A 12,230-nucleotide genomic window follows, 5' to 3' on the forward strand; every position below is an offset into this window, starting at 1 on the left:
TGTGTGTGTGTGTGTGTGTGTGTGTGTGTGTGTGTGTGTGTGTGTGTGTGTGTGTGTGTGTGTGTGTGTGTGAGAGAGAGAGAGAGAGAGAGAGAGAGAGAGAGACACAGAGAGAGACAGAGACAGAGACACAGGGACAGAGAGAGACAGAGACAGAGACACAGAGAGACACAGAGAGAGACAGAGACAGAGACACAGAGAGAGACACAGACAGAGACAGAGAGAGAGACACAGACAGAGACAGAGAGAGTGAGTAAGATTCAACCTAATGACCTTCCTGACACGAACCAGCTCTTTAACCTCTGGTTGTCGCCGCCCCTTTTGTGTGTTGCCACAGATTCCAGACCGCTGACTGTGACAGCTGTTTACTATCCTATCTGCAAGCCCCACTGAAACCAGGCTAGCCTAGTTTGCACTTTTGCATGTTTGTGTTTTTTGAGTCATTTCTCCTTTATTTAGACATTTAATCAAGGCAAGAATGGTGGTACATGCTGCCAGGAACCCTTAACCAGTGCGCTAAAAACACATTCTCAGTTGATTGCAAACACATTGTAATTGCAGGGAAAGGAAGATTATACTTTTTTTTCTGTCTCCTTTTCTTGCAAACCATAAACCATATCATGCTAGCTGGCAAAACACTCTATGAATGAATGTAGATTGAGCTAGCCTACGTGATGCTACCAGGATATCTTCACCATGTAAAGTTATTACCAGATGCTAATGTTTTTCTATTAAAGTTACAGATGAATATCTGCATTAAATCACTAATCACCTCCTGTACATCTGCCTAAAAGCTTATTGACATAACACATACGTGTACACTGTAAAGATTATCACCCAAATATTTGAGGCTGCAGATACTGAGGGCAATGTTGAATGCTGGCCGATAATTATTTTTAATCAAATACCCATAGCCGTATTTATTAACAATAAGAAAATGTCATTTGATCAACCTTTTAATTGAATAAATAGATTAACAGAACTGTCAACAAGGGCCTGGCCAACAAAATAAGAGTGGTGCTGGGATTTCCCAACGGTGTGGGGAGGGAGTTGGCTGAAATCATGGCCGGCGTCACCATTATACAGCCATTCTGTAAACCATCAAAGTTCACTGTTTTCCGAACTTTGTTTTGGTTCCTTTGTGCCCAGATAAACAGATAAAGTGGAATCTGAGGCCCCGTTTAGACAACAGCGGTCTCTAGAGAAAACGGCAAAATTAAATATTAGATGTGCCTTCCGTTTAGATGGCAACGGCATTTTCGGGAGTTGAAAAAGCAAAAAAAGTGAAACCCCCTTCCAGAGTGGAAATCGCTCCACCTTGCTCCACCTCGCGTCTCCATGTAAACAGGCTCACGCCGCGTATGCTATTACATCGGTGTAAACCACTGTTTCTCAACATCAGGTCCAGGGACCACCAGTGGTCCAAATGGACACGCTTGTGGGTCTGTAACTCTGAGAGTGTACTAATGGAACCAAATAGACCCATAAGGTTCGATTTGTACACTCTCAGAGTTATATTAACTTTACAGTGTAGATTGGGGTCGCGGAGATATTATTCTTTTTTATCAAATGCGGGTCCATGGCCTAATGTACGTACATCAAAATTTAAAAAGATTGAGAATATCTGGTGTAAACAAACAGCTGTGATAGGAAGTAGAACGGAAGTGGTTCTATGCATGCGTCACTGGTATCTGGCAGCGCGTCCACACCGCCACCTAGCCACCTGGTGACGCAAATAAACGTTTTTTGAAAATAGCGCTCAAGTGGTTAAAGGGGAAGACCACTCATTTTCAACATTGAACTATGTCTTTAATACACCTTATGCTGATGTGTGGAAATAAGAAAAAAGTTCTCCCCCCTTCTGTGTTGCCTAGAAAAGGATAATTGATTGAGGTCATGTGATCAGTGACATACGCAGGGTGTACTTTTGGCTCCGCCCCCTCAGCCAAAAGTACACCCTGCGTATGTCACTGATCACATGACCTCAATCAATTATCCAGTTCTAGGCAACATAGAGGGGGGGGGGACTTTTTTCTTATTTCCACACAACAGCTCTAAGGTGTATTAAAGACATAGTACAATGTTGAAAATGAGTGGTATTCCCCTTTAAGCAGCGACATCACTCTCAGTGACAGTTCAGTATGATGTAAAACAGCTTGCACTATTTGGTCAACTGCCATATTAAACCTACAGTGCAGTAGGGCTGATATACAGTAGTTAGTTTGTACTGAATGGCCAGCTGTCATATTTCCCCCCAGGAAAAAAATGGCAGCTGACAAATCAATGTAAGCTTATCACCCTCTCTGCCCTCTCTTATTAACCCCTCACCCCAGGGGGGGGGGGGGCAGATGAAGGCTGGGTTTGTCATGTATATGTATTACATATGCCTAGTCTTTATTTGTATTATTATATCCAGCCTCTTTCATCCTGGGTGAGAGGAGTGAAAAAGGAGTTGGAGGAGGTGATAAGCCACTTCCACCTAGAGCTGATAACAGTTACAGCTGTCCAGTGGTGGAAAAAGTACTCAAATATTAGCAGCAGTTAGCAGTTAGCAGTTAGCAGCGTCTTTGCTGCTGACTCTGCACCGAGTTGATATTCACCAGTGGTATAAAGTAACTAAGTACCAATTTTCTGTACTTTTACTTCTACTCCACACTATATCTCAGAGGAAAATTACTTACTAGTTACTTTGTGGATTTTGGTTATTATTACAAAACACACATTAACCACTTCAGCCTTATATACATTTCGGCCATTTGAAAATAGCCGATCGATGCAACGCATTGTGAGCTTGCAGATCTGCTATTATCAAAATATTTTAATACATTTGAAAACGTGTGTAATGGGACATTCTGCATAATGAGTATTTTCTACTTTTGGTGCTTTAAGTACATTTTGATACCAATACTTTTGTACTTCTACTAGTACATCTTTGAGTATTTCTACATTGCAGTACTGATACTTTTACTTAAGTAAAAAATGTATAGGCACATGTACAGCAAATACAACGTTCTTAGTCATCATATACTTGGTCTATATCAAACGTTGGGGCAAAAAATAACTATGTATCTTGTGATTTAACAAAAATGTTCAGGGCCAAGTTGGCCAACCAACAAAAACGACCAGGCTGCAAAACCATGACCGCCAACAAACACGGTTGCTGTAGCCTGGGCATTGCCAGACAGATCATGTGGGATCAGTCACACGTTTTCTCCACGTGAGTAGATCCCATGTGTTCAGTCCTGGCAATACCAGTCTATGGTTGCTCTGTGGAGGATGTGGTGTAACCATTCTGGCTGAGGAGACCCTGGAGTTTATCCATACACAAACCAACTAGAGCAAGACCAATATATCGGCCTTGCCAGTGTCCTAGCCTGGTTCCAGACAAATCTGCCATTGCAAAAAAAAATTGCCCTCTGCAGATTAGGTCTGGCCCCTCTCAATAGAGATTGGATTTCTCTCCCTCCGAAGTTGTGAGGGACCAATCAGGGCCCAGTATGCAAATATGGGGCGGGTTTATCACCAGAGGCATTTTTTTAATTTGCGCCTCGGAAATGCAGGTTCCACACAGAGATTCCAGACTAATATCTACGCAGTGATATTAGTCTGGCCATGCCAGGCTACCGGTGTCCTACTGCAGTGGTTCTCAAACCTTTTCATGTCAAGGACCCCCAAATTGATATATATATTTGGCCGCGGACTCCCATCTGAAAATGTTTTGTGCCAGGCACCCCCAGAAGAGAAGATTTGTGTAAAAAATGCAAAATTATTCTAAATTCTTGAAGCACATGAAAGATTTTTCGAAAATGTTCAAAAATGGCAGATGTACAAGCTCGCAGCGCGGCACGAAGTGACGCGCTGTGAGCTTGTATATCTGCCAACATATAAAATATGGATAAAGGGGTTAAAATGTATTAACAAATTTAGCTGGGGACTCCCTATAACCCCCTCAAGGACCCCTGGGGGTCCCCGGACTGTCCTACTGTATATATCGGCCATTATTTATAATATAAATAATAATTTGACGATATCGACAATTATGCAGCCAACGAGTCCCGATGTTTAACCACATTCAACCTGTTGTTCCTATTTTGAGCATGCAGGTGAATTGTTCCAAAACTTTCCAGAAATGTTCAAAAATAGCAGGTCTACAAGCGTCTGGTGTTGCATTGACGTGCTGTCATATACATTGTGAGCTTGTAGATCTTTTTTTTCTCTTTTTTTCTTCAAATTGATTGATGACTTTTTAACAAAATATCAGTCGAAACATCAGCAGTCATTGGGTATTATAGGACTCTCCAAAATCAGGATCGGCATCGGACCAAAAGAATATGGCATCAGACCCTAAAAGGAACCAAAACACAGTGGAAAACAGTGACCTTCAATGGGTCACATAATAATGACTGTGTAATGACCAGGCCTGTTAGCCAAACCATAGACATATGAGGCGTCTGTATCTCGGGCGCGCACCAGCTCCGCGTGCGTCACAGAAGGGGGGCGTTCGGTAGGCCAATCGGAGGCAGGTGGGGGCGGGTCTTTTTGTAACCCAGCCCTTAACCCTTTAAGAGGCTAGTCAGCAACTAGTCAGTTGCGTGATTGGCCAGTAGTAAACGCGCTGTGATTGGCCAGTAGTCACTTTGAGTGGCAGCGTGCCCCTTCTAAAATGGCGTCCGCAATACAGGTCGCTCCAACGAACTGCAGCGGCCAATGAGGTGTCTAGGTTTCTATATCTATGAGCCAAACAACACCTGCCATTTATTCAATCACCTCCCACAGTGGGAGTGCCGTTTAACCCATTCAATCCGGGAACGCATCTGTGTCATTTTAGATTTCTTTGGCTATTCAAAAATAGCAGATATACAAGCTATGAGCTTGTAGATCTGCTATTTAGCAAACATTTGTAACTGTGAAATGTCTAAAAAAAAATCTTCATTTCTCTGAAAAACTAGACAAGCTATATCAGTGGTGCTCAAACGTTTTATTGTCAAGGACCCCCCAAAATTATATGTTTTTGGCCGCCGACCCCCATCAAAATGGGGGGACCCTCCCCCCAGAAGCGAAGATTTGAGTTAAAAATGTTGTTTCAAAAAATATATGTATTCAAAGATTTGCACAAATGTTCAAGATTTAGATCTAAAAGCTCATAGCGCGGCTCATTTAATCCACTGTTGCAGTAAATTGTTGACAGTATGATGTCAATTTATGTATAGCAATTAAAATGTTCGTATGCTGTTTTCTCTTTGTGTACAGCATGGGAAAAACAAACGATCACCATTGCCTGGTGATTGCCCGCTGGGGTGATAATCCCCCCCCCCTCCTTTCTCTCTATCTCTTTCTCTATCTCTCTGTCTCTGTCTCTGACTAACTAGTCGTGACAGTATTCAGCAGTGGTGGAAAGTAACTAATTACATGTACTCAAGTACTGTACTTAAGGTTTTGAGGTGTTTGTACTTTACTTGAGTATTTCCAATTTCCAATACTTTTACTCCATTACATCTCAGAGGCAAATATTGTACTTTTACTCCACAACAAATATTTGAAAACTTTAGTTACTAGTTACTTTGTAGATTTTGATTATTATTACAAAACATACATTACCCACTTCAGCCTTATATACATTTCGGCCATTAGAAAATAGCCGATCTACAAGCTCACAATGCGTCGCAGATTTTAACATAATTTGAAAACTTGAAATGGGACATTCTGCATAACGATACTTTTACTTTTGGTATTTTAAGTACATTTTGATGCCAATACTTCTGTACTTTTACTCAAGTAGCCTACATTGTGAATTCCTATCTCTTTCTCTATCTCTCTGTCTCTGTCTCTTACTAACTAGTCGTGACAGTATTCAGTCACTGCTTATTTCGTTGGAGATGCAAATTTCAAATGCAGTATGGCTACTAATACTGAAAGGTCAGGGGAAGTGAAGTAAAGTTCTACTGTAACAACAAGAACTCAATGGAAACTTACAGACTCCAGCAGTAATAGAGCGTTTAAATTCCCTCTTTAATGCTGTCTTTCATTCATAGTGAAAATACTCTCTTTCATAGTGGGGAAAGTGAGTTTTCTGGAAACCAATGTTTGTTTATTTTTTTTATTATTTTTTCTGCTTTGCTGGGTGACTGACTGACTGACTCCGCCCCCAACCCGAATGACTACGTTTCATTGGCTATAATTCCCCAGAGAGACGTAAAGCGATTGGCCGATTGGCTTCTTCTGCTGGAAAGTCCCTCCCACACCAACATTCCCCATCATTTTAAGTTGGAGATTCACACTTTTAACACACACACACACACACACACACACACACACACACACACACACACACACACACACACACACACACACACACACACACACACACACACACACACACACACACACACACACACACACTTCCCTCACATGGAATGTATTTCCTTGGCTGGTCTGGTTGAGGCATCAGGGTTTATGGCCTAAAAATTACTGCACTGTTTTTACCAATGGAAAAACACTTCTCATCTCCTCCCTCCCCCCTCTTCACTCTCCTCTCTCTTCTCTTCTCCTCTCCTCTGTGTCCTTAAACCTCCTTTCATCTGTTTTTTGTCTCATGTCCTCTTTGTTTTGGACGCTGGATGCATCTTTCATTCCAAAACATCTTGGTGTCCTGCAGACTAAACTAAAGTACTCGTGATGTTGTTCATCTGAATCCAGCTTAATATCTTTGCTGCATGCCATCTCTCTGTCTCTCTGTCTCTCTGTCTCTCTGTCTGTCCTGTTTCCTACCATTGCAGTCCAACAAAAATTATCTAAAGGTAAAGAATGCAGAAGACATTCTGAGAGCAAACTCTCTTTTATTATCCTCTCCTCTCCTCTCCTCTCCTCTCCTCTCCTCTCCTCTCCTCTCCTCTCCTCTCCTCTCCTCTCCTCTCCTCTCATATCTTCTGTCCTCTCGTATCTTCATTTTTTCCCTCCCCTCTTTGATCTTTAATTTATTCCATATTTTGGCAGAAACTACAAACATCTTGTGAAAAATACCTGTAGAATGTCTGTCTGTCTGTCTGTCTGTCTGTCTGTCTGTCTGTCTGTCTGTCTGTCTGTCTGTCTGTCTGTCTGTCTGTCTCTCCATCGGTCCATCTATCATTTCGTCGTTTTCATTATGGACAATGATACTGGTTTCATCGACACAAAGAACAACAAAGAACAACTTTTAAACACAAAAGCATTCTTACGTGTGTTCTGGTTCCACAGGTGAAGCTCTCATGATGGGGTTGTGCTGTGGGGAGAGAGGAACTCTGTCTCTGGCTCTTCTCCTTCTCTTGGGTAAGCTATTAGAATCAATACATACATGGTTAGGGTTTATTTACTCTTCTCTCTCAACATGAACATTAACTCATTAAAGGGTTATTACACTTTAAAAATAAATGTGGGTCATTTTATCGTCTACTCTGGCTTTTGTGAGCACCCTGGACAGTTTTAAGTTGCTTGATTCAATATTTAGACATTTGATATTCATTTTATCAGACACACCCCTTCTTATACAAACCCATAACTTCAAACTCCATTTTAACCATGTTAGATCGGAAACACCCGTCCTTGGTTCTGGTGTCTGATATTGTCCTTCTAATACGTGAGGAGACCATGTTTTTTCAATTACTTCTTTTGTTTATTTTTAATCATGTTTTTGGAAAATGAAAAAAAAATTATACAATTTTTTTTTTAAGTATTAGGAGGCAGGGTACTTCACCAGAACCAAGGACGGGTGTTTTTGATGAATCTAACATGAATCTAAAAATGGAGTTTGAAGTTATAATGGGTTTGTATAGGATGGATATCAAATATCTAAATACTGAATCAAGCAACTTAAAAACTGTCTGGGGTGTTCATAAAAGCCTGAGTAGACGATAAAATGACCCAAAATTGTTTTGAAAGTGAAATATCCCTTTAAGACCTGAGGCCGATTCTACAAATACCTTCTAAATCAGTAGTTCTCAAACGTTTTTGTGCCATTAGGACCCCCCCCCCCACAAAAAAAAACATTAAATAATAGTGATGCGCTTTGAGCTTGTAGATCTGCTATTTTTGAAAGCCACCGTTTGAAACCACTGTTCCTAAGAGTTTTCTGAAAAACGTTTGTTGCTATATAGCTAAAATCTAAAATGATACAAGATGCTTTCCCGGTTTAAAAGAAAACACCACATCATACAGACAAATGACTGTATAGTGGTGGTCTCCATCAATTACAGAACTATGCAAATACTGTAGATGTGGATGTTTTTAGGATCAGTTTTCTTTGCACTGGAAAAATATGCTTTTATTTTGTCAGTATTTCATAGTTTGAGACCGACAAATGTCTTTGGAATGCATTGCATTTCAAAAGCGGTTACACTTTAGAAAGAGTCCTCATATAAATGTGTATGAGGCATTTCAGCAGGATATAACTAGTGGTGGAAAGTAACTACTGTAAGTACATGTACTTAAGTATTGTACTTAAGTACAATTTTGAGTTACTTTTTACTTTACTAGAGTATTTCCAATTTGCAATACTTTTAGTTCTACTCCTCTACGTCTGACAGGCAAATATTGTACTTTTACTCCACTACAATTATTTGAAAACTTTAGTTACTAGTTACTTTGGAGATATAAATGACTATATTATAAAATATACTTTAACCACTTTAGCCCTATTTTATACATAGGCTATTTGAAAACAGCCGATCTACAAGCTCACAACACGTCACATCGCGATGCGTTGTGAGCTTGTAGATCTGCTATTTTCAAACATTTTAGTACTTTTACTTTTGGTATTTTAAGTATATTTTGATGCCAATACTTTTGTACTTTTACTCGAGTAACATTTTGAACACAGGCCTTTTACTTTTACCAAAATATTTTTATATTCTGGTATTGCTACTTTTACTTAAGTAAAATATCTGAGCACTTCTTCCACCACTGGATATAACATTCATATCCTAAATCCAGGCCTAATATTGAATCTCAAAGATCACATTTTGTTATCTGTAAAATGTTAGAGATCCTTGCCTAACAGTAGCCTGCTACTCTATATACAGTTTCAGAGAGGTGATGATCATGAAATCATTGACAAGCAGTGGGGGTGTAAAGCACAACTATAAAAGTCATAAACATGATAAGTATCAGTTGTATCAAAGGACTTTGATAGATCAACAAAAAGAGCGTCACAATGCTTTATTTTGTCCAAGGTAGTCCTACTATCATCTATGATAGGTACATGATGTCCTGGCAGTGATATGTCGTATTTATGGTTAGATGCCATATTGATAAGAGCCTAATAAAAATATTCTTTAGTTTGGAATTCACAAGTTGTTGGTTGGTTGTAATTTGGATCATTTTATCTCCTTGTTTGTGTGCTAGAGCACATAAAATTGGTTTAAAGGGCTATTTCAGTTTCAAACATGTTTGGGGTCATTTTAACGTCTACTAAGGCTTTTGTGAACACCCCAGACAGTTTTTAAGTTGCTTGATTCAGTATTTAGACATTTGATATTCATTTTAACAGACACGCCCCCTTCCTATACAAACCCATTGTAACTTCAAACTCCATTTACCATGTTAGATTCATTGAAAACACCCGTCCTTGGTTCTGGTGACTGATATTGTCCTTCTAATGCGTGAGGAGACTGTGTTTTTTCAATTCGTTTATACATTTTGTATTAATTAATTAATTATTATTATTATTATATAAATTGAAAGTTTTCCCAATAAATTATAAAAAAAATTAATGAAAAACGTAATAGAAAAGGCACAGCCCCCTCACGCATTAGAAGGACAATATCAGTCACCAGAACCAAGGACGGGTGTTTTCAATTAACCTAACCTGGTTAAAATGGAGTCTGAAGTTACAATGGGTTTGTATAGGAAGGGGGGCGTGTCTGTTAAAATGAATATAAAATATATAAACACTGAATCAAGCAACTTAAAAACAGTCTGGGGTGAAACACAAAAGCCAGAGTAGACGTTAAAATGACCCCAAACATGTTTTAAAGTGAAATGTCCCTTTAAGCCTGCCGATGTAATCACACATTATGTTTTTGTTAGACAGGATGTAATTACTACATATATGATAACAATACTATTTAACAATTGTTTAACCTTAAGTTTTCTCCTTTCCCACTGACTTGGGTGCAGACGTCAAATCTGTCACAGATTTCACATACCAGCAGTCCTAGTAAAAAACTTTAATCAATGAGTAATTGCCACTCCTCTCACAATCTCTGAGGCTGGATGAACGGCAGCATGTCTGTAAATTGTCTTATTGACGATCTGTCCATGAAAAAAAGCAGCTAACATTTTACAGCCACATTGTGCTCGTAAAACGTTTTCATGTTTTTAAGTTTATAGGCTATGTTCAACATTTGGCATTTGGAATTAATTTCCTTGTTATCCAATGCAGATGTCTAAATTGCAACCTGTTGACTGTGAATACCACAGCTCTGTTTGTATTGTCCTAAATGAGGTCACGTTCTTTTGCAGAATACCAGACCATGTTTTGTCTCCAGGGAAGTGGTCAGTGGATGACAGTAGTAAATTAACTCTTTCACAGACTCCCAGGCAAGAGTTGTGTCGTTAAAATTATATTCCAAATACTTCACATTTGCAAGATCTACAAGCTCACAATGATGAGTCGCAATACAACGCGTTGTGAGCTTGTAGATTGGCTATTTTCGAATAGATGATGTGTATCGGGATAAATTGAATAATCAAAACCTATTTTGATTCTATGTTAACGCATTTTGCCAGGGACCCCCTGGAACCCACTCAAGGACCCCTGGGGGACCCCAGACCCCACTTTGAGAACCACTGATTTAGACTAATATTTCTGCTTGCAGTCATATGGAAACTTCCACACAGGTCCATGCAGAAAATAATATTATAATAATACAATAATTGTTTCCATAGAAATGCAGCAGTATACCCCTTTAAAGGAGTAGTTCACCCCCAAAAAATCTTATTTTCTATCAATTGCAAACCCCATGAAGCCTTGCATTCATGGATTTTGTTTTGCTTTTGTCGCATTCCTAAGCCAATAATTTGATTACCAGCGAAAAGATGTATGCGGTAAGAGACTCTTTGTGTCTCCTACCGGAAATACACCCGGTCATCAAATTATTGGCTTAGGAATGCGACAGAAACCAAAACAAATCCATGAATTCAAGGCTTCATGGGGTGTGCAATTGATTTTTTTTGGGGTGAACTACTCCTTTAAGGCTTGAGCATGGCTCAAGTACTGTAGGAGGCCTTGCTCATAAGACCTGAGGCGCCTAATGGGCTTATAAGGGATCAGCAATTTATGACCTGTGGAAGGCATACAAATTTATATTCAGCGTGGAGGAGAGACACATGTGCTTCTCAGCTGTCTGAACGTTAGCCAGCCACGTATCTATCACGTATCTGGCCAAAGCTTTGGTCTCTCACACTAACACAAATGATCAATTGGAAGTAATAAACCGTGGTCTAGACCTGGGTTCATTTTGGTTTCATGACATCATCATTAGAGTTGTTCTGATCTGCATGATTGTTCATTCCCAACAGGCATCGTATCTAACGGCCCTTGTTTGAAATATATTCTCTCCGTTTGGTATCTTTAGTGCTGTTCCAGTTGTGTCCAGATGGGGGCGCGGCGCTGGAGCTGAACCCCAGCACCTCTGAGGTCATCCTCAGTCCCAACGCTTCCTTCACTGTGGTAGGATTACACAACTTACACAAGCAACTTACACAAGCTCTCGCGTTGTGAGCTTGTGTATTGTAGATTGGCTATTTTCAGCATGCAACCAAGTGTAAAATCAGCCATTACGACGCCATCACGCAGGGGCGTAGCACCAAATTCTGGGCCCTGGGGACAAAGATTCACTGTGGGCCCCCCTATGATTTTTTTTTTCTTTAAAAAATACCAAAAAAATACTTTTTTTTTTTTTTTTTGGGGGGGGGGGGGGGGGGGCTATTAACTCAGTCCCACTTACACCCCCCCTGTGACGCCCCATCACGGCACCGCCAAAATACATTTTAGTCAACTGTAGATTTAGTCGACTATAATCTTATGATATTTAGTCGACTAGAACTAGACTAACATTAAAACATTTCAGATTCCTAGGCGGGTTGGCTACCCTAGGTGGGGTTGGCGAAAGGGCCTTTCTGTGTGGAGTTTACATGTTCTCCCCGTGTTCCCTAGGGTAGGTACCCTCACAAAAAAACATGCAGTAATCCTGGTC

The 12,230-nt window shown here is 40.0% G+C and overlaps 1 protein-coding gene across 5 annotated transcripts in view; it reads left to right on the forward strand.

The window, feature by feature from the left end:
- LOC308089991 (platelet-derived growth factor receptor beta-like) overlaps nucleotides 1-12,230 on the forward strand; it is a 376,796-nt gene that overhangs the window by 338,126 nt on the left and 26,440 nt on the right. For all 5 annotated transcript variants that reach the window (XM_080435002.1, XM_080435000.1, XM_080435004.1 and 2 more), the window contains 2 exons: nucleotides 7,234-7,305; nucleotides 11,610-11,704. In XM_080435002.1, coding sequence (XP_080291128.1) covers nucleotides 7,245-7,305; nucleotides 11,610-11,704 — 156 coding nt within the window. In that variant the 5' untranslated portion in view covers nucleotides 7,234-7,244. The remainder of the gene's footprint in view (nucleotides 1-7,233; nucleotides 7,306-11,609; nucleotides 11,705-12,230) is intronic.

This window comes from Gymnoscopelus braueri, assembly GCF_963280865.1.
Source record: "Gymnoscopelus braueri genome assembly, chromosome: 8".
NCBI lineage: Eukaryota > Metazoa > Chordata > Actinopteri > Myctophiformes > Myctophidae > Gymnoscopelus > Gymnoscopelus braueri.